We start from the raw sequence: 27,719 nt of genomic DNA, 5'->3' as shown, positions 1-27,719 counted from the left end.
ATGAGGGTTAAAATTGAGTTTGAGATTTTGTGCATGTTTCACAATTTTTAAATAATTTTATAAGAAGTTAAAATGAACTTTTCAATTTTATGTGGGCATTTTAGATTATTCATTTAAAATTTTGATCATTAAATAGTTTTTATTATAAAAAAAGTAAATTCAATGGAGGTATGTGTAATTTTTTAAACCTCAAGAGAAGTAGGTGAAATTTTTTAAAAAGCTCAAGGAGGTTTCTGAAATTATCGCCCACAAAAATAACAGAATAATTTAAAAAGTTTTCCCTGTCATCATTTGATGACAAGTGGCTCTGTACACCGTCGCCGAAATTTGGTTGCCCTACGTCTCTTTCTGTTTCTGTGTACTTCAAAAGTGTCTTACTTCCTCCTTAAAAAGACCGCTGAAAACCTGTATATTTCCTACCTCAATTAACTCAGTTTTTGACCAACCAGGTACCTGCCCCCTCCTCTTCGTATATGTGAAATTCTTTTATGTTATGGTCAGCAATAATACTTTTCCAGTTTTCCAGAGTATGTAGTCAATCCACTTAAATTCTTGCTGTTTCTTTTTGTGTGATCAACCATTTTCAATTCTTGAAACGACCCTTTTCTTAAATATGTGTGAAATTTAATCCCTTTTGACCATTTGCAATTTTTTTTGGAATTTTGAATTTCTGGAAAAATCACATGATGTGGCAGTGGCACTAGTATTTAGGCTTTTAGGCTCTAATTTTTCCTAGGTGATGACTAATGATACTTTTGCCAGATGTTAAGGTTCCTACAGGGACCCTTTTGGCCTAGGAAACTGATACACGCACAGCACATGGTGGAATTAGTATTCTGCGGAAGCTTATCTCCTCCTTTTATATTTTTTTTTTTTTTTTTTTTTGTCGACGGAGTGGGGTGTCCGGGTCAAGTCCGTAAAGACGGCCCGACTAATCCCCACTTCGGCCCGACTATCTCCTCCTTTTATAGATTTACCTGTTTCCATATTTTTGTTTTGACAGGGATTTATTGGGCAGTGTGTACATAAAGATTCCAACTTTATAAGGGGAAGGTAGTAAAGGCTAAAGGGTTGATTGAGATGATAGGTGAGAATAGTCTGAACTTGTGTTTTGAGAAGCTGATGGTTTTCGGAGGAGGAAATTGTAATAATGGTAAAATGGGTGGGGCTGCTGGAAGAGAGATCACCGAGTGGAAGGATATTCCTGTGGAGTTGTTGTTGGGGATTGTTTCACTTGTTGATGATGATAGAATTATGATTCTGGCTTCTGGGGTTTGTAGTGGCTGGAGGGATGCCATTTCTTGTGGTCTCATCCATCTGAATCTTTCTTGGTATGATTCTCTCCTCAAAATTCGATTTTGGGGGAAATATATATATATTTTTTATGGTTTTAATGTTTTTTAAAGAAGTCCCTCACCTGATTTCATATCAGATTTATTGCTCTATAATTTAAGCATACATGTGCTATTTGTAGCTTTGTTGAAGTTTGATCAATATAATCTTTGATTTAGTTTCACATGTTAATGCCTGATTTCTTTGATTACCATTTCTGTAAAGTCAGCTCCTTTTATTTGATAGAACTTCCTTTTCTGTTCGAGTAGACTTCTGTTGAATGTTGAACGCATATATTACAACCAGTCGCTATTGGAATCTAGTAGTAATTTTGATTTTGGTCATGATGCGCCCATCAACTTTGTCCTTTGGTGGATAAAATAAGAATTTCTGCTGACGTGCATTTGGTTATGACTTGATTTAAGTGCTAATTTTGATGTATGCAGTTGCAGTGAGCATTTAGATGCTATGTTTATTGAAGAAAAATGCTAATAGCACAACTTCCATGTTAGGTGGACGATGCTTTTCGGGAACTTTAATCCTTTCATGTTATCGTTTGCTCCTGCTGTGCTGCCTTGACGGGATAATTAGGAAATATGTTAAAGGCTGTTATCCAAGTCATCAAAGCATCTGCAATGACTATGCTTATATATTCAGTCCTTGAGATACTTGACTTTTTATGTCAAGTGCTCTTGAATGAACATCCAACCTTTTTTGAGGCAGTTTTATTGTTGGTTTTCTACCATGAATTAATCTGATATTGGCACAGATATTGGCCTTGAGGTTTATCTGAACTACAGGGCACCGCCCTGGTCTAGATACTTGTATCCTTTGGTCCATTTCTTGAATTGGTCTGCGTATGAGAGTTGTTCCCCAGAAGAATAATGTTATCTTGGTTGCTTATGAGGATTTTCTCTTGGTTTCCTTTGTCACCTCTAAATCCGTGTTATTGTCCCTTTTTTCTTTTGAGAATTGTGTTAATTGGCAATTCTATTTCTACAGGTGCAAGAAGAACATGAACAATTTGGTTCTATCACTAGCTCCAAAGTTCACAAAATTGCAAGTTCTAAATCTGCGACAGGATAAACCGCAGCTTCTAGATGATGCTGTCGAGATGATTTCTAAAAATTGCCATGATCTACAAGACCTGGACCTCAGCAAGAGCTTCAAGCTTACTGATTACTCCTTGTATGTCCTTGCTCATGGTTGTCCAATTCTTACAAGGCTGAACATAAGTGGGTGCTCGGCTTTCAGTGACAATGCTCTCGCCTATCTGGCAAGATATTGCAGAAAACTTGAAGTCTTAAATCTTTGTGGGTGTGTTAGAGCTGCAACTGATACAGCATTGAAGGTATTAAAGCCTTGTAATTGCTTGCTATAATTAGAAGCCCTCAAAATTAGTGATTCTTCATACTAGCTAAAGCTCTTTGCAGGCTATTGGGCATCATTGCAATCAGTTGCAGATCGTGAACTTGGGATGGTGCGAGAAAGTTAGTGATGCTGGGGTAACAAGTTTAGCATATGGCTGTCCTAATTTAAGAGAGCTTGACTTGTGTGGCTGTATTCTTATAACAGGTACTTCCAAGTGAAGCAAGTGCTTAAATTCATGTCAGACGAGTTATGTGCCTGACTTTAACTGGCTCAGAAAATCAATTTACTCAACTAATAATTCCTATCTTTCGTGAATGTGTTTGAGCAGTTATTTGTAAATGCGTGCATTATTTAATTGCAATGGAACTGTGATTTAGTGTATATGGTTCTTGATCAGTCATGGAGGGAACAAGATGGAGTTAGCCTGCTGAAGTTTTTGTCCTTTCTGGATGACAATTTGGAAAACATGATTAAAGTTTACACGAAGCACATCATAAGATGAGTATGGAGATGACCAAGTTGTGATACCTTTATTGAGGAGCTGATAGAAATGAAGATTGGAAGTAACAAGGAGAAATTAGAAATATAAGCAAATTATTCTACACAGTGTCTTAAAGCTTGTCATTTTGTTGGTCACTTCAATTGTACATCAAGAGGAAAAATGCTTAAGATGAAGGGCATTAGGATGTGGCTTAGGTGCTTTGAAAGGAAGGTTGAGAAAGTGTGTACTAGGAGTCACTCCTGTACCAAGTGACTCAAAAGTGGGTAAAAGTTGAATTTGATGAAAGGTGTTAAATGTAGCTATGGCTGTTACAATAGCGTATGTCCTTCGTCTCTCCTCTTTGTTTTTATGCACGGAAATGCCACTTTGATGACTGAAAAGTTTACTATTAGGAGTCTTGAAAGATAAGCTGATAACTTTTGCAATGTCTTCTTTATCTTTTATGCAAGGTGCCGATACTTAGTTGTGGGTCAAAGTGTTTTTACTATTTGTGGTTAATTTATTTCTTAAGCCAACGCATACTGATAGCTTAATAGGGTTGAGTGTCAAAAATTGTGGTTAAATATTTTGACTTTGCTTTATAAATATGGGTAAAGTTGGATAATGTTCTTCTGGCATCCTGCATTTGAATGCAGTAGAAAACTTGGACGTGAGTTGTCTTGAGATTTTTTCCAGTTTCTGGACTGTTTGATATATGTTGTTGTATCGTCTGCATGCTGTAAATTGCTTGCTTAATAAATTTTTCATGAATGTGATGGCAGATGAGAGTGTGATTGCTTTGGCGACAAACTGCCCTCATCTGAGATCTCTTGACCTGTATTACTGCCGGAACATCACAGACAAAGCAATGCATTCTCTAGCTCAAAGTGGAGTCAAGAACAAGCGTGAGATGTGGGAGTCTGTGAAAAACAGATATGGAGAGGGGCTTGTACATTTGAACATCAGCCAGTGCACAGCCCTTACTCCTCCAGCAGTTCAGGCAGTATGTGACTTGTTTCCTGCTCTCCATACTTGCCCCGGCCAGCATTCTCTCATCATAAGTGGCTGTCTTAACCTCACATCTGTGCATTGTGCCTGTGCTGTCCAGGCACACCGGGCTCTTGCCGCAACCCCCCATCCAGCTCTTTAAACTGTGTTTGGGAGATTCCATGAACTTGATGTAAGCTCCAGATGAAGGATCATTTTTCCTTGTACATATTCCTGTGTTCACTGTATGATGGACATTTAAGATTTGTGGCTTCATATGCCCTTTTATACTTCCATTTCTGCAGAGTTTGTTGGTTGTGTTACCATATACTGATTTCAATCATTATCATGCAATCTTAGCCTTGTTGAAACTTGTCTCTGTGTTCTCATCAAGAAAATGAGCACCACAGGTTTCACATTTTCAAGGCCAGGTTCTGGACTATCTTGAGTGCTTTATAACTGCAAGAACACATGCACTATGCTGCATGCATAAGGCCATTAAAAAAGGTATTTGGAGTTGCTGAGTTTTGCCTGACAGGTGCATCTTCCATTTTGCGAACGATCAGATGGTGCTGAGCAAAGGGGCAGGAAATGTATCTGAGATTATTTTTCTGATCTCGGGGTTCCTAACAATTTGTTTGAGAAACTTCTTTTATCCAGATAGTTGGCTTATTTCTTAGTACATGCTCAATCGGGGGTGCAGCAAATTAGCAGGATCATCAATCAGCAGAAGATGTTCGAGGAGTATCAGAAAGAAAATGAATTAAATTTGAGTATGAACTTCCAAAACTTGAACCGGCACTACCAATGACTAGTGATAAGCGCTTTTTCTTGAAAACCCTTCGTTTTCTTCTGCTTCCGTTTTGCATTGACACCAAAATATCGAGGTGGTCTCATGATAATCCTCTCAAACATTGTAACTGAAGTTTATGTGGTCAAAGCCCAAGTTTGCAGGATGATGAGTAAGAATATAACAATCAGAAGTTGTATGGTCAAGCAAACTAATGCCATGGAAAACTTCAAATTCAATTAATTTTTTTTTGGTGCAGATCCTACTTTTGAGCTTAAAGTACCCTTCTGGTTTATAAAGAAACGTCTGTAAGTGCTATTATTGTCAGAAAAACAAAAGCAACTAATACATGGCCCTATATTTTGTTTGCTCAAAGCTTTCATTAGATTAGTTCCCGTCCAGCAATATTAATCCCTGAACCCCAAGGGCCAGATGATATCATATAGATGAATCCTGAGTTGTAAAGTCCAACAAAAGTGGAAGCAATCCTGGCTTGCGCCTTTCTGATTCCTTCAAACACTATATGTAGCAAAATAGTACTCTTCTTTGTTAACATTGCATGTATCTGCTCAATAAACGAAAATGGTACTAATACAGTTACAATATGAGACATTCAGATATGAGAGCCAGTTTCCATCTCTTTTTCCACATTTTTGTTAAATGGCTCATTTTCCTTTATATACAATTTCTTCATCATCCACATCAAACGCAGGGTTACAGAGACACCTGAAAAGTCTGCCAATGCCCTGCAACCACAAAGAGATTGAAAGAAGAAAAGAAGCAGCTGTTACTACTAAGCTTGCGTGCCAGTTTCATTCAAGTGGTTAAGCCACCCCAACTATCCATAATAATGAGCAGAGATTTTCAATTTGATAAGCAATACTGAAAACATGGAAGCCTTCTAGCAGAGTAGGAAGTGCATAGCATGTAGATACTACATTACAATAATTTGATCTATAAACAAAGAGAGAAAAGCCAACGTAAATGTGATGACAAGTCAAAAGAGTTGTAGATACAGCCCGAGTAAACATGATGTGCTATATTCTTGAGCTACTTGATATCACATTATTCCATCTTTGTTTCAACACATATAGGGCTCAATATGTGGAAATTTCTTTTAAAGAAATTGAGAAACTGATTCAGTACTTCCATCTTGTTCAGTCATGCAGCCAATTAGCAGGTGAAATGCAAGGTGGATATGGCAAGACTCAGAGAATCTTGATATGTGTAAAAGAAGTGCATATGAAATACGGGCATATATGCAGTTTCTAGGGACGCATAATCTGTTAATACCTGTGTTAATAAAGGAGTCCGATAATTAAGGGCTCTCGGTGAATCCTCATCATCACTGCTCTCTGAACTGCTATCATCGACATTTATACTGGAAGCGATCTTATTTTTAGATGTTCCTCCAGTTTGCTTATGCTTTGCATTCTGTGAGAAAAAGACATTTTAAACAGAAAACACTGGTGCTTGAACAGGTTAAAAAGGGTATCAGCGATGTAGCTTATCTTATAATTATCCTTTTACCGCTACTTAATTTTTTTAGTATATCAAACTTAGTTTAAAATTGTGGCACTAGCGAGTTCATCAAATACATCTACTGAATAAAATGTATGATTTGCATCTGATATTAGGTGGCTAAGTGCACAGTTAAACCTCCAAGAGAAAGGACTAGTCTACTTGATGACTCAAAGATGAAATAGCTTTTAACAGGTCATAATCTGCAAAGAAGCATGATGACTTCATGAACGCTCCACCTGAAATATTTTTCCCAAAATTTTCAAAGCCACTGCTCGTGTTTTAAGTTCTTCTTTTCTGACATTGGTTTCTTGTAGCACCTGCAAACACCAAAGTTGATAGTGTCATCTCCCTTTGAAACAGTTTAAGCTTCTAGTCCATTTTGCATTACTTATCTTGTAATTCCGGAATTTGACATCTGATATAAGAAGACACTGGCAGCAATCAAGAGACAATTGTCTGAATTCCAGATAGCTGTATGGCAAAATCATTATGGATTTGATTTGAGTAAAAAGGACCTAGCACAATAAACTTACCATTTGGCATACATGCAATAGAGTCACTTCAATGTCTACTACATTCAATTTCCATATTGAATTCATGAGTACACTCTTGTTGTGTTTTAGATGTGATTCAATGTCATTTTCAGGTCCACTTCCATCCATTTTAAATTGGCGACGTACATCTTCTTGTAGTTGCAGCAGCTGAAAAGCACCTAGAATCATTTTACTGATCAACGGATGTGAATTGATAATGCACGGACAAATACAATTTTCAGTAGGATAAAGATGTTTGCAGAAGTCTACCGGCACACCTTTTGCTGCAGTAATCTGTGATTTCCAGAAGTGTCCTTTATGTCGAAACCACTCAGCTACAAATGGCATTCCTAGGTAGATTGCTTTCTTTCCAAGCTCTTGAGCTGCCTGTCTGGTGTATACATACCCAATTGTGTCCAAAATATCAGCTCCAAAAGCTGTAAGTTTTCACATACGAAATATTCAGTCAGGAGCCCAACATTGACAGTTCAACAACATTGTACATTAAACTGTAAAAAGCATAATATATATAGAGAACACATCCATATCATTATGTGCACCAATAAGCAGGTATTAAGAACTTGACATTGCTTCCATTTTTTATCCAGTGGTTTTACTCAAAACAATACTAAGCATGATATTCAGGTTTTGCGGGAAAATTTGCATCACCAATAATATACTTATCTTCATGAAAATACTAGTTAAAGCAAGCAGAATAAAAATTGAAGAATGAAAAAAGAAAGTGATGTTATTATGAGAAATACCAACATGAGTTAGACAAAGTCCAGTAAACAGCCTATGAGAATTCAAGCATAGAATGATGTAGCCACTGCTAACTCATTGCAAGATACCATCACTGAATTAAGACGCCAATTAAGTACCTTAAAAGCCAAATAAAAACCAGAGTATTGAGAGGAAAATGATGGAGTTAATAGATGGAATATTCTCAATCTCATTTGATATTATTCAGTTTTCAGTTTAGCCTTTAATAGTTGGGTATTGAATTGTCTCACTGGAATTACTAGCTTTATACTGTAAATACTAGTGATGGCATTCAAAAGGCAGCAAGTCCATCTGAGTTTTGTGCTATAGACATTAGACCAAACTTAAATAGCAAACTAACAACAAAAAGAAATCAATTCTGTCACTCGTAAAATAAGGGTTTTATCTATGCAATTTCTTGCAAGTTCAAATGACAAAATTAGCCATCGATAGTTTACTTTGAACATGAGACCATAAGGCTTTGGTTTCTTGAGATATTGAAAATATAGTCACTATCCTAAAGCATACATCCTGCTGAAATTAAATGAGCATTTTAGTAGAAATAAGAAATCCTCAATTATACTTTGACAGAGAACTTATATGTGAGAAAGCAAGGAATTACAGGGATTTTCTTGCTTTCTGCTTTACCTGCACGAGAAAGTCTGTCAGCTTCAGATTCAGCATGTCGTAAGAAGCCTTCTTTGTCACCTCGAACATATTGGTAAAGCAAATCTTTAAGGGTCCTTGCAAGTTTTTCTTCTCTTTCTCTTTGGACAGTCTTCACTACCATTACACAAAATTAGCACTGAACCGTAATGGGACCAAAACAAGATATCCAGTTGAATAAAAGCCATAAGTGGTCTTTCATTTGGAAAAATGTCATGCATTTTGGACTGATGCTGACTTATAAAGATTACTGGTGCAGGTTCTAGAACATTAAGGCTAGGGATGTGGATATTTTCTGTTTAAAGCAAAGAAAGGATGGTGAAGTGGAGTCTTCTACAAGCTTATAACAGGTGGACAAACTAGCAATCTCGGTACACATTTCATTTGAAGTTGCAAAATTAGTAATTCTGACTCTGATCAGTAGGATCACACCTTGAATTGGAGCATATTTTCAGCTGACTAATGCGACAAATAAGTAACTTCTCTGCATGCAAAATGTAGATTTCCAGAAGCTCCAGAACATACTTGCCTTCAGTCTATTGTGCACTTGCTCAGAATTGTCATTTTCACCGGCTAATTCAAAGGAAACCATGGATGCCACAGATAGGTGTCCAATGTAGTCTTCAAAGAGTTCACTTCCAAAAAGGAGTGCGAAAACAGCAGTTGGATCAAGCATAGTTTCCCTAAAGAGCAAGTAATCTTTAGGATGACATAAATAAAGTGATAGCAAATTCATGTTACATATAACATATGCAGATGCGTACTAAATATTAGTGAATTTGGAAAGGAGAACTTGCAAAGTGCCTCATTTCTCTCAACTAAAGTGGTGATAGTGTGGCTATTATTGCTGAAAAAGCAAATATATGTTTCATAATCCAAAAGTGCTCCATTACTTAGCCCGATGACTGACTTTGAAGGATGCAAGGTATGCTTTGATGTGTTGCATATCATCAATGATAAAGGAAAACAGTTCTCCATCTGTAACTTAACTAGATACATGACATGACTTTGCTGTCGAAGCTGACCTTTTACCTCTCTCAGTTTTCAGAGTTGTTAGAGTTCATTTGCTACTGACACCAAGTCAGTTTGGAGGATCATGGTAACAATGTCATAGGATAATAGTTCTACTGTCTGGCGCATGCACATTTTTAAGTAAATCAGCCTCGTATACACTATTTTTCAAGCATCAATGTTCTGAGTAATTTCTTTCTCCAGGTTCAAGGAATAGCCATTAAATGTTCAGAATTTTTTTAGAAGTAAACTCTTGCATAACAGATTGTCTGTCAAGTTAAACAACAAACTGATGTGATGCTAGAAATAGATGGATGGACATATAAGTCTATGTACAGAGATAAATATAGAGAAGGGGGTAAAAGTACTAGGGAAATTGTGGAACTCATCTATCTTTCATTTTGCAATTACCTTGGGAATACAATTCGAAGCACAATAACTAGGAACTTATGTGCAGGATAGCTATAAATTCCCGCAGAAAAAAAGAATTGTGAATCTAAAATTTCAGAGGTTCAAAGTACAAAATTGAATGAAGCTTACCTGCTGACACAATTCTTTCCATGATGATCATATGCATCTCTTTGCACTGGATCACTTAAAATCTGGTATGCTTCACCTAATTCCTGAAGATATATAATCAAATTACTAACTGAGAAAAAAGAAATGAAGTTGACCTGTCAAAAAACAACTTTGTATTGCAAAAGTTCATTTTATCTTAGCAAAGCAATTGGTGCTCCCAATAAATAAACCAGTTAAAGGAATAAAATGATGAAAAACAATTTAGTTTCTTTTCCAAAATCACTAGTTTCAATGGAACTAAATCTTGTGAAGCTTTGAGTAGCTAGAATACATCCAGAAAACTGAAGGAGGATTAGTAAAAAGCACAAGCTCTTGCCTGGAATCTTTCAGCAGCTTGAGAGTCATTTGGATTTTTGTCTGGATGAACTTGCCTCGCCTGTGCAGTCAAAGAAAGTTGTGAAGTACTCATTGGAAATTAAGTCTTAATAATAATAATAATAATAATAATACAAGTTGTATCATTTGATCAACAATGCCCTTTCATGAAAACAACAGTAATGTGTTTATGTTGGTTCCAGCTGAACCATTTCTTCTTCTATCAGATCAAGTAGAAGATATTACAATTTCACATCCTCTTTTGGATATTTCTGCAAGTTACTAATCCACTGTTTGCTTAGACATTGGGGGAGCTCATAATAGAGCAAGATTACAAGAACAAATCTTCTCAAACAACTTTAAGTGTCTAGTACTGCAAAGAAATAAAAAATCCAGTTGAAGCCGACAGAGTTCCCTTGAGCACTCTCTTCATCACGATATCATCAATTTGAATTAAGCACTACTCAGTAAAGCTAATATGTTGATTAGTTTCCAATAATATTTATCTTTAAGCTAAATGCTGATGATTCTTTTCCAGATATTTTTAGAGGAAGTGAGGGTGCACAAATCCCACAAGATCTCAAACGTAATGTTGTTTCTGCTTTTCCATGTATTTTGGCTGTGGAGCTAATTTGATGGCACTGGGAGCTATAACCTCTCTATGTCGTTTCTTCTGGTTTTGCTAGAGAAATACTGCCAATATTTCAGGAGAGGCAGCGTCAGCTATTAGGCCATCAGGTAAACATTTCCATTAGGAACTAAGATCCAGGAAAAATAGGTTCACCATATAGTTTTCTCTCATTTGTACAGCAGAAAAAACTACCAGTTTTTAAGCAAAAAATGGTTGCGGTAGATTAGCAAGATTATATGCTAGCGATATTACTAAAACTGTGCGTAATTCATGGTTTGATGACTGTGGACACAAAAGGATATTCCCCAAATAATTTACCAAAATTTCTGTAGCTGATTTAATGTCATGTTCTATTTTCACCTTGAACCTTGTAACTGCTACTTTGATGGATAAACCAGTGGTTATACAATCCAAAACGGTGACAAGTTTCTTGACACTGGAAAATGTAATCAATAGCTTCTGATCTATAAAGCATAGCATACCAAATTTACAGGCAAATTAAGAACTGCTGTCGCCTACTTCGCCTACTTCAGTTCACACTCAATTAAGTCAATCTTCTAGAAAAATACAGAGAATTTATAGATTACGAGTTCACAACCATGTGGCTAGATGCCAAAGTAGCTGATTATGCAATGAAATTTGTGGACCCATTCTTCCACAGCAAATCGATCATCATATATACAGATAAAAAATCAATCATATAGATGAAAAGAAAGAAAGAAAGGAAGGAAACACTCATGCACCTAACTAACTGCATATTCTACACTACATATCAAAGCATATTATCTAGCTCTAAATGACACATGCAATTGTTTAACCAGAAACAAACAAGAAGAGTAACCTTCAACTAATCTTCAGACCTGAGTGTTACTTCACTTCACTTCTTATATTCGTATAAGCACAAAAACCACATGCACAGCAAATTCAAGAACCATGGCTATCAAATTTACACGTAAAAAGCCATCATATTGGATCATAGTGGAAATAAAATAAAACAAAAACCTTATACCTTAAGATAATAAGCTTTTCGAATTTCTTGCTCAGAAGCAGAAGGGCCAACACCAAGTACATCATAGTATTCAGTTTCTTTCACCATTATTCCTGGAGAAGCTCTACCAGATAACTTTCCACTCTTGAACGAGTCCTAATGTGAAGTGAAAAGGTGTGATCTTGATTTAGATGTAAAGAGGGTGTTGGGGGGGCATGTGTAAGCAAGTGGGATTGAAGATAGACATATTGAAAGAAGAAACAAGGCCTCCCCCACTTCGCATGAGAATAACTTGCCTTTCCAGTTCTGTGCCACTATTAAAGAAATGCTTTGCTGAAAGCCTTTTCGCGGGAGAAAACAGTTTTCTAACTGTCAACTTTGTGGCGCTTATGATTTCTCCAACTTGGTTATACGACCATCTTCTTTAAAACAATTCTTGAATCGGTTGGTCGCTAATGGACGCTCATAAACACATCTTCTTAATATAATTTTCTAAGTAATTGATGTTAATATATCATATCTACGAGATTTTTTAAGACAATTGAATGATTCAATTAATGATGATATAGACGTATTTAATTTGAATTTGAATAAATAGGTTTAGTTACGTGACATAATGACAATTTATTGCGCTTTTACGTATTTTCTGCTTGATAATTTACTGCAATTACATACATTGTATATGGTGCAATTGAAATTCAAGATTACAAAAAAATCTCCAGCCCTTCCTATAATTACCTGTTCCTATCAAACAACACTCAGCAAAAAGCTCTTGTGACCTTAAAGGACAACAAATTGCTCATAGAAAAATGGAAAACAAAAAAAAGTATATTTCCTTTTACTTTGTGTCAGTTTGATGGAGTCCTAAATTGATTTGGGTAGCTAAAGCTTAGTGGGTTTTCTGCTTTTTGGGGTTGTAAGTTGGAGTTCATTTCTGTTGCTATCTTTACACGAGCCCACTTCAAGAGTGTCAGAACAGCCCCAGTGAAGATTCATTGAATCCTTTAGGCTTTTGGGAACCACTGGGCCAATGGCTCAGTGGCCACCAGGGGCTTAAGTCCCTCCTTGGGCTGTAGGTGAGGATTTAAATCTCACCTGCAGTGAAAAAAATTTAAGGATTGTGCTATAGCATTTTCTTGATTTAGTTGGATCTGAATACCCACTAGTCCTCTACCACAGCCTCTTTAGACTCCCCCTTCCCCCTAGATTAGGATAGAGTAGGTTATAAACATGTATCGTTGCTGACAAAAAATAAAATAAAATTAGGCTTTTGGGTGGCCCACAAATTGATAAGTGTTTTTCTCTCTCTTGTTGGATGTCAATTGTCACAGCCTGTTAAAGGCATAAAATTTTGCATCCTTTCTTATCCAATATTTGCATGCAAGACTAATCTCTTTTCTTCCTTTTAAAATTTTTTTTTTCTTCTAATAGAAAAGACATGAGATTTTAATAAGCAAACTAGAACCTCTAAATATTGGAACCTCAATATTATAGATTTTATCGAAACCTCTTATCCTTATATATATGAGAGATAGCATCTAAGAGCATTTGAACCTTTCATTTCAACAATTATTTTAAATAATAGTTTTTTATTTCCAAATTTCACCCTTTCAGAGTTCAATAACACTACAATGCTTGAGATGAAAAATTGACTACAAATAATAAAAAATAATTGAAAAACATGTTAAAAATAATAAAAAGTTTCCAGTATCATCACTATTTTTGAAAAATTTTATGTTATTGATACTATAAACATATTTTCGATCATTTTTTAAAATGTTTTTTATATATTACATTATAAAAAGTGTTACTATTGTAATTTTAAAATTTTCTCAAATAATCTTCTATCCGAACAAAAGTGTTTCGGATTCCATCTCCATTTGAACAAAATACAAGACCAAAAATAAAATCAATTGCAAAAAAAGACTTTTGTTTCACGAAACCCAAAAAAAAAAAAAGAAAAAAAAGAGAGAGATGGAAAAATACAGCGAAAAAACACAAAAAGACCTGTACGAGATAGATCTTACTGGCTTTCTATCTTTCTGCTGCTCATTTCCTCTCTAAAGTTCACGAAAAAAAATACTACGACTTTTTTCTGAATCTATCTGTACAGAACTGTAGACACAGATATACTCCCTATATATACGCAGTACAAATATACTAGTATAAAAATACAGATTCATATGTAGAATTTATTTCTTCCTATTTTGTAAATATTTAGTATGTAATATAGATTTTTTTTTCCGAATGCGGCGACGAGATCATAATCATAATCATAATGATGAACGTTGATAATTATAAAAATGAGGAAAATGATTTGTCAGTAGAAGATCAAAACCACCACGGCCGGAAACAGCAACATTCCACCGCCTCCGCTTCATCACCGCCCGCGGCAGCTGGTGGTGGGGAGTTGCCCCCGGCGGAGCAACCGCAACCAGCACCTGCTGTGCTACAGTTTCCTAATGTCACAATTCCGGCTAGGGATCTTAATACTGTCTGTAGCGGTGGGGGTATCAGGTACTTTATGGATATGCATATTTTCGATTTTGAGTTTTTTTTTCTTGTCAAGTGTTTGGAGAATTTATTTGTGTAGTTTTTTTTTTTTTGATTCTCGAGTTCTATGTAGAATTGTATGAATGTTTAGTGTAATTTAATTGGTAGCATTTTAATTTTAATTTTTTTGATTATGCTAAATTATGCAAAAAAAGGAGGTGAACCAATTGCAGTGCTAGTTTATAGAATTAGTAGTTAGCATTTGATAGAGATTTTTATTTTTGAAATTTAGTGTGAGCTGAATGATGTATTGTTTTCGTGTACCAGTGGTAGCTATTTATGCACCAAGACTTCAATTTTTGGGTAAGAATGGAATATTAGACTATCCATTTAAACTTGACAACTACCGGAATATACATTAGGATGTAAAGTATTGCGGTATACAATCAATGATCATGTTACATGCATGTTTCGTATGTCTTTGTAGATGTTGTACTCACGACAACAATGTTTGAGTTACGGGTTCCTGGTATCTGCTGTTCCTGGCTTGCTCGCGTGGTTTTTGTTGTGTCAAAGATTGAAGTTTTTTTTGATTAAAGAGTAAAGGTGATATAGATATAGAACTTGTGGTCTACGGTGTTTTATTAAACCATAAGGACAGAAAAACGGATATATTTGACAAGATTGAGAACAGTTCACCCATCTGCTCCTTATTTTTACAATTGCACAAGAACGATGCATTAAATCTCGTAGAAAAAATATAAGATATAGGATTGACTATAGTTCCTTTTCACATATAGCATTCTGTATTCAATATCTTGCAGCCTGAAGATGCAACAAGTACTTGATAGAGTTGGTAGCGTTCACTATCTTTTTTTGTTGTCCTTGATGCCAATTTTAAAAGCCTGGAGTCTACTTTTGTCTGTCATGTTAAGTTCTGAGTAGTGATGGAATGTAACAGACAATACTACCCTTTTCTTGACCTCACAGCTTTCTCAGTGGAAATCAGAGTTTGAAGTTTAGCTATGGATATTCTAGTTTCAAGGGAAAACGTGCATCAATGGAGGACTTCTATGAAACGAGAATATCAGAAGTTGATGGACAAATGGTTGCATTTTTTGGTGTTTTTGATGGTATGTTACATATTTGGTTGAGTAATGTCTTAATATTTGTTTTACTGTCTATTTGACTATCAGGTACCTACCTTTTAGGTTATGTAACATTTTTCTTCCTACTATCATATTATCTTATTTTGATGTAGTAGGTGTGGCATCAAAATAAAATAATTCTTACTTCTTCATTACATAAATCACTATTTTGTTTGACATAGGTCATGGTGGCTCGAGAACAGCTGAATACCTTAAGAACAATCTTTTTAAGAATTTAAGCAGGCATCCAGATTTTATTAGAGACACAAAGTCTGCCATAGGTAAATAGCAGAGGAATTCTGCATGTATGCTATTTCTACAGCTATCTATTTCGAATACTGTGTGATTGTTAAAGCACTTTATTGCAGTTGAAGCATTTAGACAGACTGATGCTGATTACCTCAATGAAGAAAAAGGCCAACAGAAAGATGCTGGCTCGACAGCATCAACTGCCGTTCTTTTGGGGGATAGGCTACTGGTTGCAAACGTGGGAGATTCTAGGGTTGTTGCTTGTAGAGCTGGTTCAGGTGGGCTGCCTTCTTTTTCCTCTCACATTGTGTGAGATCTTCATTTTTGGGGGCATATTTTCATTGAACTGTCAAAAGTAGTTTCTATATGTGATGAAGATTTAGTAACTTAAATCAAAGAAATTGTTTATACTTTTATTATGGTAAGTAGATATTTGGGGATTCAAGTATTTTCTCTCAGAACCTCTTCCACTCAGATTTTGCTGATAATGACAAGTCCCTTGCGGCAATATTTCATTGGTTAAAAGCTAAACATTTGCTGAGCTACTTTTCTTTTGCAGAAATCTGGAGAACATGAAATCTAAACTTCGCAATTACGTTGAAGTTAACATTTTGACCCCATCTAGGTTATAAGTTATCTTAAACACTTTCCATTTTTAGGCTTTGAATTGCTTCCATGGAACTCGACCCCATCTAGGTTATAATTTATCTTAAATACTTTCCATTTTTAGGCCTTGAATTGCTTCCTTGGAACTCGACTAGATTAAAAGCACGTGGTTTCAAATGATAGCTTTTTTGCTTGTAGTGGTTATAGCGTACAATACCTGAAAGAGAGAGAGAGGGGGGGGAGGGAGGGAGGGAGAGGGAGAGAGAGAGAGAGATTGATCTCATACACAAACTCACAGACAAAGCCACCTAAAAGTGTACACAGCCAAAGAATCATTTTTTTTATGATACTTCTTTATATCGTTATGGGAGAGTTAGTGTTGTGTCGTAGAAGGAACGTTGGTGTGTAATTTTGCAGCTCTTGGTGGGGGATTGGGTTGCACGTGTTGTAAAAAGGTTGTTTACCACCAGAAGGTTGGAAAACTTAGGTGTCTTCATCATTTGAAGTGAAATGCTTAGTTCACTCTTGCAAAGTTGAATTCTATTAATAATCCCTCAGGAAGAACATGTTCAGAATATCTGTTGAATTCAGAAAGCTTGCTGATTGTCCATTTAATTTTTCTGATAGAGGAGCTAGCACTGTCATAAAACAGTAAAATAGACTGGGCAATCGCTAGCACTTGAAAAACATGAGAGTTTATGTTGTCATGCTTTTCTAGTAACAGGGAACAATTGGTAATAGTCAACATTCATTGATGTTGAAAATTAGCCAAGGGTGTATGTTAGTTATGTAGGGTTGTTTCTTTCCTTCCCTTTTTGTTTTGTGATGGGAGGATGGCAAAAATCAACAAAATAGTAAGGTGATTTGGAGGAGTGTTGAGGTGGTTTGTTTTGATATTTTGGAGTAGAAGAATGATAAGGAGTATGTGGAGTTTCAGCCTAGCCTTGGCAGGGAATGCGATGAAATTCATCACCAACACTAAAGAAGGTGATAATTTTATGATCTTTTCCATGTCCTCATCCCCCGCCCCCCGCCCCCCGCGGGAAAAAAAAAGGGAAAAACTTTCAGATTGGTGGAATTTAATGCTCCTCTTTGAGAATTAATGCTGTTTTCTCAGTCGAATGTGGCGTGTAGAATTATTTAGAATATTTTGGTCATTTATCATACTTTGATGACGTAAGGGCCCTTGCAGATGGTTTATGGTATACATAGCTATTGCTGTCAATTTAGGGTATACATATCTTTGGTTTACTTGTCGGAAATTGGAACCTTGCATGTTGTATATTTATTGTTGTGCTTGGATTGTGTGGCCTTTGTACATTGACGAGTTTCAGGAGGTCTTGGAACCTTACAGTCGCTATCATCTCATGTCATCATGAGCAGATTCCTTACAGTTCTGCATTAACCCTAAAGAACCTAAATGCGGAGAATCTTATATATTTTAACTCCAAGTGTATCCAATTGATGTGCAGTCCTTTGCTTTTCCGTTTCTTGTTTCATTTGGTTAATGGTAACTGCCCTTCACTTCTGGCTGTGGCAGACAGTTGAAGGAAGTGTTATTCGTCTTTGTTTTTCAATTTCTTGCTGGTTATTACCCTGTGCTTTTTGTAGCTATTGCTTTGTCCGATGATCACAAGCCTGATAGGTCTGATGAGCGTGAAAGGATTGAACAGGCAGGAGGTTTTGTCATATGGGCAGGTACATATTAGTTCTCTGTCCTTTTTCATTTTACACTTTTGAGTTTCTTGGCTACTATCTAGTCATACCGTGAACACGAAAATATGTCAAAACTTGGATTTAACAGCAAGGCTACTTAATCAAAATTGGATTAGTGATTCCAGAATAATCACATCTAAATGTCTCTCTCAAAATGTCAAAATTGATGCAGATATGTCACTGTTAGTAATGAGTTTGTTTACCCAGGTTCGAACTTTTCCTTGTATAAAATTGGTGCTTGTTAATTTCATTTAAACTTAAGCACTTGTACTTTTTATACATGGGTAGTCCTGGACTATAATTTAGGCTGCTACCTAACTTCTCCAGGTACATGGCGTGTTGGTGGGGTTCTTGCCGTGTCTCGTGCATTTGGAGATAAATTACTAAAGCCATATGTTGTAGCTGAGCCAGAAATACAGGTACTTCACATTTTTCTAGGTCCTCAGCAAACAGAGGTCTTTCTCTAGCATAAATAAAGGAAAGCTGATGCATCATATCGGATACAGCACAGTGCTATTAGTTGGAAGTATGCTTTATGAAAATGGTCCTCAGAGGTTTATTACTTATAGTTTCAGAAAAAAATTGAAAAGAAATAAAAAAAGATTTTACTGCACATCTGTGATCCTATGCAAAACCTCAAGCTCATGGGAGCATTTTCTAATTTAACTGTTTTCATCCCTGTAACCATGTTGAATCTTTCCGTTTATTCAATTAACCTTAAAAAATTCATTTGGAATTAAACAAGGGAAATATTGATAATTTGAAACTTTTGAACTTTTCGGATTAATCTTTTATGAGTTCTGGGCCTATGAGTTGATATTCCTTGTCTTTTAGGTAATTTCAGTCCCACATTCTTACTGGGCCGTCTTGTCCCTTTGATTTCCTGCTTTTCTTCGCATATTATTGAGATTCCATCTCAATGGTTGTCTAAAGGATTTTCTATTTCTCCAGTCCAATTAATTCATTTATCGTATCTGTTTATTGTCTTCCTTATAGGAGCAGCAAATTGATGGTGTAGATTTTATAATAATTGCAAGTGATGGTCTTTGGAACGTACTTTCTAATAAGGTAAGGCATTGTGCCTTTGCGTGGCAAAGATCTAATTGAACAACTGTTGCAGTATTTGAACAATAATTCTTATGTTCTAACTTTTGTGTGGGCGAATATGCTTGTTAAGAAAATGGATTTCCTCGAAATGGATTTTCTGATCTGAAACTCTGAAGTGAAAAATGTCACAGGTTTTTCTCCTATCCATAAAGTGTTGTTAATTACTCTGTAATTGGTTGTAAAGGAACGGATCACACATAACGTGGTCCTTTTTTTAATATATAAACATGATATTTTAATCTTTGTAACCGAGAAGTCCATTTACGACTTTTAGGATCCATTTTCTTCCTTGCCACCGAAAAAGAAAAAAGAAAAAAAAAAACAAAGTTCATCTGTGGGGCAACTTTGATGGCGATTGTTTGAGGAAAAAAATGTAAGACCATCAGAATTCAACATCCTTTGTGAATTTTTCTATTCTTTGATTGAGAAAAGGTCTATTCATAGTTCGACAGGAAAAGCAGTTTGGGTCATTTTAATGCGGTACATATATTTCACAGCAAACTTCTATTGTGCATATGTCTTGTTTTCTTAATAAGCAGATACTTTACATAACAGTCAGTCTGACCACTTCATAACTTTGAAGTTACATAGTAAACCGTTTAGATTTTCACAATTGAAATTGTTGGATAAGTAATGATAATCTCATTACTTTTGTAGATAATGTCATCGTAAAGGATCTTTTAAGTGAATTACTGCCGTGTAAACTATTCGAAAAGATTTCACGTCTCTTTCGCTTTCCATTCAGGATGCAGTAGCAATAGTACAGGATACAACAGATGCAGAAGCTGCATCTAGAAAGCTTATAGAAGAAGCATATGCAAGGGGGAGTTCTGACAACATTACATGCATAGTTGTTCGATTTGAGAGATCATGATCTGACTGAACACAAATTAAGGTGCAAGCGCAGTTGCTTTCTACTTTGTATAAGCTTTGGATCGATCGACCAACGATTCTAACTGTACTTTCTTCTTGCAGGTCAAAGTGTCATGAAAATTGTTCTTGCTCGTCCATGCCATGCATTTGACCATGTTGTAATAGAAATTTGTGTGGCCCGTACGCCCGATGGATCCTTTCTTTCATGATTACGTATACTTCTTGCTGTTTGGAAGCTAGAAGGTTCTTGTAGGTCAATTTCCTTCTGCCCCTGATGCATCATTTGTAATGGTGAATGTATATTTGGGATCCCGACCAGAGGAGCAAGGTTGCTGAAGACGACAAGACATATATCGAATTAGTCTAGAATTTATATGCACATCTGTTCAATAAGTATGGATTAAGGCTCGACTGATTGAAGCTTTTAGCGATACCATAACCCTTTTCAGCTTTTAGTGATCTACCGACAAAGCATCTAGTTTCAGGTCTGCCTTCTTATTTAAACGACCTTCCGGATGAGATATCAAAGCAGGAAATAATTTGTCAACATCTGTTCAGTGTTGTGATTAGCCTCTTTGTCAACTTCAGTTGGAAAGACAACGTTAGATTAAATAGTTACTTGAAAGATGGAATATAGGTTACTAGAATTTCAACTGACCAGATCGATCAACGATAAAGCAAGATGCAAATAAGTGATATAGAAAGGGAAATGCAGAACATGTGCAGATTTGTTCAAGGAGATAAAAAGATTTTTTCTATTTTTTTGGTTAAAAACAAACTGGAAAACGATTACATGGGGCAAAGAAATAGATCCAAATTGTGTAAGTGTGAGAAACTTCAGCAACAGCCACTGGTCGATGCATCAGTCTCTGGTGGTTTCTGCTTGAAGATATTCTTCTTCACACCGGCTGAGCCCTCAGCCAGGAGGCTGGGAGTCTCCAAGATCTGCAGAAACAATGAAGCATGTAAACATCTGCTACACAACAGGAAAACTACGCGAAATGCCATGGTAATGACATTTATCTAGACACATCCAGAGAATCACGGAACTAAATCTACAACAGCAAGCATGTGGTTGTATTGTGATACCAAACAGTTATAGTAAAATCAAACTACAAAAAGCAACACATCTACAAGCCCAGGAACAGAACTTCCAGACAAAATCTAGGCTGGTGCATAGCATCCTGATTACAACAAAAGTAAACTGATTTTACAATACTTCTTGAACTAACAAATCCATTGTTCAGATTATTGAAGAGCACCCAACTATGACAGTGAAAGATACCAGATGAAGAAGCAGAGCCTAAATGAGCAAAGGAAGACAATTAGGTTACAAGATTAGCTTCAAATTCATGCCTCTCAATTCGGAGAACCAAAAGGCAACGAGGGTTTCATCTTTCTTATATTGTTAATTTTACCATTTTGGATAGTTCTGCAACTTAGTCATTTTCTTTTTCAACTCGAGAACAACCAATCAATAGCCATACATAGGCATTAGATATCCAAATAGGTAAATAGTTTGTCTGCGGAGGAGGCCTTGGTCATAGTTGCTAAGGTTGAAGTTCCAGGAACTAGAGGTCCTGAGTTCAAATCTCCCTTCCCCATCCCCCCACCTCTCCCCAGCTATAAAAAATTAAAAAAAGGGTAAATAGTTTGTCCTCACAGTTCATGCACTAGATATCCAAATAGATCAACAGTTCATCCTCATCAAATGGAATTAGCTCACAGATATTCACTTTCACTATAGATGTCACTGAATGTAAACCACTAAAACAAGCTGAAAAACAATACTCTGATGTAACAGAAGTACAATAAATCGACTAAAATTTTCAATTGTCCCGCTTTCGATTCAACATGTCAAACAGATTACCAAATATTACTCAAGTCAATTTCAGACTACAAGTTTAAACACATATATGCAAAGATGATAAATCATTTGATACCTTTAGAACAAGTTCTTCGAAGCACTGCTCCACATTAGTTCGAGTTTTGGCACTGCATTCAATGAAGAGGCAACCATATTCCCTTGCAAAGTTTATTCCTTCTTTTTTGCTGACAACTCTTTCACTTTCCTGGGCAAAAGATTTTTAGATTTAGCAACTATCTTTATAGTTATGAGCACCCACATAAAAAAAATTATGTACCACATACAGATATATTCATCCAAGTACACTCTAACTGAAAGATTGAGTCAGTGTCATACCCAAAACACCAATACCCAAAATCTCCAGATTCGTTGGGAATATAGATTAGAAATAGGAAGAACCAGGATCTAAAAATACTTCAAATATAGGCTTGAACCTACACATCCCCTATAAATATAGATAAGCGTGAGGCCTTGTAAAGGGATACCTTGTCCACTTTATTGCCCACAAGCATCTTGATGCAGTCTTGGTTTGTAGAATACAAGTCTATTTCTTTGGCCCATATATCAGAGAGATTCGTGAATGTTTCGCGTCGAGTTACATCATAAACTGTTACAGTAGGAAGTAATTAGGTAGTTGAAAAATCAAGAACAAGAAGAAGCCAGAATATACATCCAAAGACATAAGCAAGATGATAACAGGAATAAGGACAACCGCAATAATACAAAAAAACAAACTGTACCCATGATAATTCCTTGAGCACCTCTGTAATATGAACTAGTCAATGTCCTAAATCTCTCCTGACCAGCTGCAAACAATGAACAATAAAAAAGTAAAAAGCCATATCTAAAAAGAGGTAATATAATGACAATATCAGCTTCGAAGGATATTTCATACACATTCAGTATATTAAAAAACATATTACATACTTCAGAGCAAGTCATATATTGTATATTAAGAAACATATTAGATATTTCATTGTACATCATAGACTGCTATTACTTTCATAAATTATATTCATTTATCAAAATCGAAAACCGGATAACTCAGCCAAAGAGAATGTGTTGATGTCTATGGGAGAAATGAAAAATTAGACTTATGCTTCCATTCTCAGCTACAATTATACCCCTGTTTTGTAAGGTAGCAGGCATGCGATAGGCAAGGCCAGATATTTCCACAATGAATGAAGCATAAGTTTTGGAGCTTGCTCAAGTTCACAAAAATCAATCCAAGAAAATGAAGCATATTAACGACTACGGGTCTGTATGGATTAGTTGTTCCTCAGGGTGTTTTCTTAAACTCTATTGTAGCATTGTATTTGAAAAACTAGCATAGCATGGTATGTTTTGGGGTGTTTTTTAAATTTAAAATTTTTTGGGGTGTTTTTAAAACTTTTGAAAATTATCCTTCTCCATCCCCCTTCAACCTCCTGCCACTTCCTCCCTCCTCCTTCCCCCACCTTCACCCACCCCCTCCCTCCTCTTTTCCTCTTCTCTCCTTTCTCCTCCTTCCCTCCCTTCCTTCCTCCCCCCCCCCCCCCAAAAAAAAAAAAAAAACCACCTCACACTTCCTTCTCAAAAGGTTCTGTTATAAAAATGCTCTGTTACCGTCAAAAGGCCTGTGTGCAGTTTGAATTGTTATATTTCTGATATGAGTTTTGAGATAGATTCAGTAATAAAAGTGGGGAGTAATGGGGTAAAAGCAAAGGTTTGAAAACATTTGAATTAGTTTGCGAATTCTAAACAGCTCCAAATTAAGATGCTACTCCCATCATCAGCAAGAAAAGAAAGTTATCGTAGCAGAGCAGAATCAATGCTTAAATATTCTCACAAAACAAGAGTCACAAGCAATGCACAACATATCATTATTAGAAGAGTATATAAATGGAAATGATCCTTTGTCAATTAAATCAAAAAACCATAAACAGAAGAATTTAGCAATTCACAATCTACTGGTCATATTACCTGTATCCCAAATGGCAAGCTTCAACTTCTTCCCTCCAAGAGTGACATATTTTACTTTAAAATCCACACCTGAAGGCAGAAACCAAGAAATATTGATAACTATGATTCCAACGCAAAGGCCAAATAAAACTAAATTCAAAGGTACAAACTTGATAATTAGACTGCCTTAAACGTTTAGCAACATAAAATCTACAAGTGTAAAAGAAAACTGTAAAGGTTATAACCAACACAAGCCAAATCCAGATTATTCTTACGTCCTTAGTTTTTCATATTTATTAAGATCGATATTAAAGTAAGTCAAATGACTAATAAAGAATCCAGATTCACAGTGTAACTGCAAATGCCCCCTAATCATGAAATGCAATTCCAATTTTATTTTGGTCTTTGAATAATTGTATCAAAGCACTGAACATGACATATCCACTTTAGGGCGCATTTTTATAGCTTAACATAGTTACTGGTATGCAGCCAATTAATTGACAAAAGCATAAAAGTTCTCATACTACATATTGGTATAGTCAAGGTGACTTCCCAACCAGGTTAAGGACATCAGTCACTGGGATTTGATTTTTATGTTTGATATCTTATGGAAACACACTGCACCAGGGAATTGAGATATATTGTTTAATACATTTATTAACCATCAATTTTGCAGACTAATCTAAGCTTTGCCTGTAAAGTATTTTCCCGTGTTTTGGCAGCGCTTGCCTTAGTTGATTTTTCCCTTTTCTCAGCTAAGAATTCATTAATCTGCATCCAGATGTGTATTTACAAGCAAATAACAGGAGGGTGGTGAGCGTAAATAGCAGGGAAGCTAGTGTTGATTAACGCCAATACAGCCTTTTCTTCAAAGTTTTATTTCACAATACTGGTGCCAAAGATGGTGGTAAAATGATCACGATATAACTATAGGTTGATAATGAGGGTGGCACCATCTAGTGTATAACTTGGCAAGGAGTTCATTTTGTACTTGTTTAAAGAGGGATCAAGTCCCTACAATCACCACGTAAACGTACAGCACACTGTGTTTCAAATTGTTAGCAATTGTTCAATATACAGAGGCTGAAAATCAGCAAAAAGAACTCGGTTTTAATCAGCGAAAAATGAAGAAAACATGCTCTATATCAGTCATCATGTTCTCAAGGCAGAGCATAAGATTGCGATGATAATCAAAACCAAAAGTTCAAATAAGCACAGACCAATTCATTACCATTATCAATGACAGATAAGAAATTCCAGCTTAATTCCAATAATTTCCAAATCCTCAAGAACCCGCTATCCTACTTATTAACATTCCAAAGATAAGCACAAAGCACCACCAACTAGTGATACATATCTACTCTATATTTTTTTATTTTCGTTTAATATCTATCCCATAGTATACTACATTTAATCAACAAAAACAAATAACACAAAATTGCACAAACTTTAAATTTATTCCACAAATTCTTCGTCTAAAATCCTAGAAATCCCTTCGACTTTAGTTCGTTCTATCATTCAAATTCACAATTCCCCACAACAATAAATGACCAATTCCGTCACCAAAACTTCCATATCTTCCATATCGAGATACTAAAAGAGTTGAAAACAAAGAACTAAGCGAATGAGGTGAAGATGAGAATGAATGATCACCGATGGTAGGAGAGAGATCTTCAAACGTATTGGAAGTGAAACTGAGCAAAAGACTGCTCTTTCCAACACCTGAATCACCAATCAATAACAGCTTGAACAAGTAATCAAACTCCTGCGCCGCCGATGCCGACGACGAAGATTCCATCTCCAAAAACCCTAATTTCAATTCACAGAATTAAAATAAAAAAATCCAATTCCAATCACTTGCAAAGATAATAAAACAACCAAAAACAAGGACACATATAACCTGCAATTGGATCAACAATCATTATTACCTGAATGCAATCTCAAATCTGTAAGAAGTTAGGGGGAAATTTGTCTGTACAGAAAATTGATAATTTAATTGAAGAATTTATTAAAAAGAGGAAAGGAGAAAAGGTTGCTGAAGGGAGAAGGGAAAAAAAGTTCCGAGGAATTTAAAAAGTTGATCAATTGAGAGAATTAGAAGAGAAATTAAAGTTTTTCAAAAAAAAAAAAGAAAAGAAAAAGAAAAAAGAGCTTTGCGTCTAAAGAAATCAATTTTATATTAGTGGGTGTGTTTGGGTGTCCACGTTGATTCTAGCTTCTCCAGCTGTCCTCTTTTTTTTTTTTTAGTTTTAATCTATTGTATATAAATTCTTTTTGCTGATAGAGGGATCAAATGGTTATGAAATAGTTCATTTGTTGGTATATTGTTAAAGAAAAATCTATTTATGATATATTTTACTAAATTCTTTTTGCTGATAGAGGGATCAAATGGTTATAAAATAGTTAATTTGTTCGTAGATTGAAAGAATTAGAAGTATGATTCTTACTTTTCAATTGACTGTTTCTTGCATTAATTGTTTCTTCATGAATCTTACTTATTAGCATTTTTTATGTATTTAATTTGCTTCTGCTCATGGTTGGTTAAGTAACAAAAATGTTTTTTTTGTTACATCGTTATTGATTGAGTGTGTCTGTGTGCGCACATAGTAAACCAACAAAATTTGGTGAATTGTGAGCACACCAATATTTTTTTTTTCGCTGCAACGATAACATTTTTATAAACATAATCTATCATATTCTACAAGAAAGGGGAGTCCAAAAAGACTATGTAAGGGGTTAGCACGTATACAGATCTAAATTAATTCTTGTTTTGATTGAATTGAGTAAAATAAAAAGTTATGGTATGGATGACTTGACAATTCCAATTCTAATCGAGCAATCCGGTATACTTAGACCAAAGGAGTATTCTAGCATCACTTTTAGATTTTTTTTTCATTGTAGGTGGGGTTCAAACTCTCGATCTACAGTTTAAAGAGGGACTTAATCCCCTTTTTTAGACAGAATTATATTAAGGTGTGCAGAAGGACTTAGGACACCAATATATTAAGGTGGATTTTTAAACAGAATTATCTTCTTCCCTTTTGTTTTAGACCAATAAGGTTTTTCTGACAGCATGTTTAAGTGCCTAATATTAAGGTGAATTTGGTGAATTGTAGAGCTGTAAACGAGTCGAATCGAACCGAGTATCTCATGTTTGATCTCTGTTCGTTAAGTGATTTGAACAACGTTCATATTCGTTCGTTACTTTTCGAACTCCAAACCTGTATTCGTGTTCGATTCGTTAAGCACAATTCATGTTCGAATTCGAGTTCGTGTTCGACTCGTTTAACATAAATGAGCCGTTCGTGAACATGCTCGAAATGCTCGAATCCAAATTATTTTAAGCCTTAAATATGCCATACAAATCATTAATCATTCTAAAAAATAATTAAAGTACTAAGTGACTAAATTCTATTATTCATTAACTATATAACTAACATTAACATAAAAATAACAAATAAAACCCTCCAAATATAAAAGTCTAGCCATAAAATTAACCCTAAAATTTGTCAAATGATAATTATGTCTATGTTCGTGAACGTTCGTTAAAACTCGCGAATATGCTCGTGTTCTCGAACATTCGTTAAAACTCGTAAACTTGCTCGTGTTCGCTCGATTATTAATCGAACAAAAAAATTCGTTTGAACTCGGTTCGTTTAAGGTTTCAAACGAGTCTTTCACGAACACGAACGTGTCAAAACGAACCGAGCTACCGAACAGTTCGGTTCGTTTAACAGCTCTAGTGAATT

At 35.7% G+C, this 27,719-nt stretch overlaps 4 protein-coding genes across 5 annotated transcripts; 2 read left to right on the top strand and 2 right to left on the bottom strand.

Annotated features, from left to right (window-relative positions):
* The first annotated feature begins 345 nt into the window (after positions 1 to 345).
* On the top strand, positions 346 to 4,544 carry LOC113749513 (F-box protein SKP2A-like). Of its 2 annotated transcripts, XM_027293270.1 has the most exons (5): positions 346 to 449; positions 1,004 to 1,331; positions 2,335 to 2,683; positions 2,766 to 2,907; positions 3,967 to 4,544. In XM_027293270.1, the coding sequence occupies exons 2-5, from the start codon at positions 1,081 to 1,083 to the stop codon at positions 4,332 to 4,334; spliced, it is 1,110 nt and encodes a 369-aa protein (XP_027149071.1). In that variant the 5' UTR covers positions 346 to 449; positions 1,004 to 1,080; the 3' UTR covers positions 4,335 to 4,544. The 2 variants fall into 2 exon arrangements, with proteins under 2 accessions (XP_027149071.1, XP_027149072.1); XM_027293271.1 differs by lacking the exon at positions 346 to 449 and having other exon boundaries at positions 957 to 1,331.
* An 848-nt stretch (positions 4,545 to 5,392) lies between these two features.
* Positions 5,393 to 12,222, bottom strand: LOC113749935 (chaperone protein dnaJ 10). The gene is made up of 10 exons (XM_027293814.1): positions 11,992 to 12,222; positions 10,353 to 10,412; positions 9,998 to 10,080; positions 8,976 to 9,129; positions 8,429 to 8,558; positions 7,297 to 7,455; positions 7,019 to 7,197; positions 6,722 to 6,802; positions 6,255 to 6,395; positions 5,393 to 5,707 (listed from the first exon to the last, which is right to left on the bottom strand). Exons 1-10 carry the CDS (start codon positions 12,076 to 12,078, stop codon positions 5,627 to 5,629), a joined length of 1,155 nt encoding a protein of 384 aa, XP_027149615.1. The 5' UTR covers positions 12,079 to 12,222; the 3' UTR covers positions 5,393 to 5,626.
* Positions 12,223 to 14,176: 1,954 nt separating this feature from the next.
* Positions 14,177 to 20,711, top strand: LOC113749213 (probable protein phosphatase 2C 11). Its single transcript, XM_027292891.1, has 9 exons — positions 14,177 to 14,487; positions 15,454 to 15,596; positions 15,794 to 15,892; positions 15,980 to 16,138; positions 18,078 to 18,164; positions 18,510 to 18,601; positions 19,179 to 19,250; positions 20,035 to 20,184; positions 20,265 to 20,711. The coding sequence occupies exons 1-8, from the start codon at positions 14,249 to 14,251 to the stop codon at positions 20,161 to 20,163; spliced, it is 1,020 nt and encodes a 339-aa protein (XP_027148692.1). The 5' UTR covers positions 14,177 to 14,248; the 3' UTR covers positions 20,164 to 20,184; positions 20,265 to 20,711.
* A 119-nt stretch (positions 20,712 to 20,830) lies between these two features.
* On the bottom strand, positions 20,831 to 26,077 carry LOC113749214 (ras-related protein RABC1). Its single transcript, XM_027292892.1, has 7 exons — positions 25,899 to 26,077; positions 25,624 to 25,779; positions 23,992 to 24,060; positions 22,770 to 22,835; positions 22,515 to 22,636; positions 22,106 to 22,234; positions 20,831 to 21,107 (listed from the first exon to the last, which is right to left on the bottom strand). The coding sequence occupies exons 2-7, from the start codon at positions 25,766 to 25,768 to the stop codon at positions 21,000 to 21,002; spliced, it is 639 nt and encodes a 212-aa protein (XP_027148693.1). The 5' UTR covers positions 25,769 to 25,779; positions 25,899 to 26,077; the 3' UTR covers positions 20,831 to 20,999.
* Positions 26,078 to 27,719: the final 1,642 nt, after the last annotated feature.

The sequence above is a fragment of the Coffea eugenioides genome, chromosome 10, assembly GCF_003713205.1.
Source record: "Coffea eugenioides isolate CCC68of chromosome 10, Ceug_1.0, whole genome shotgun sequence".
Taxonomy (NCBI): domain Eukaryota; kingdom Viridiplantae; phylum Streptophyta; class Magnoliopsida; order Gentianales; family Rubiaceae; genus Coffea; species Coffea eugenioides.
This window is presented reverse-complemented; position numbering and strand designations above follow the sequence as displayed.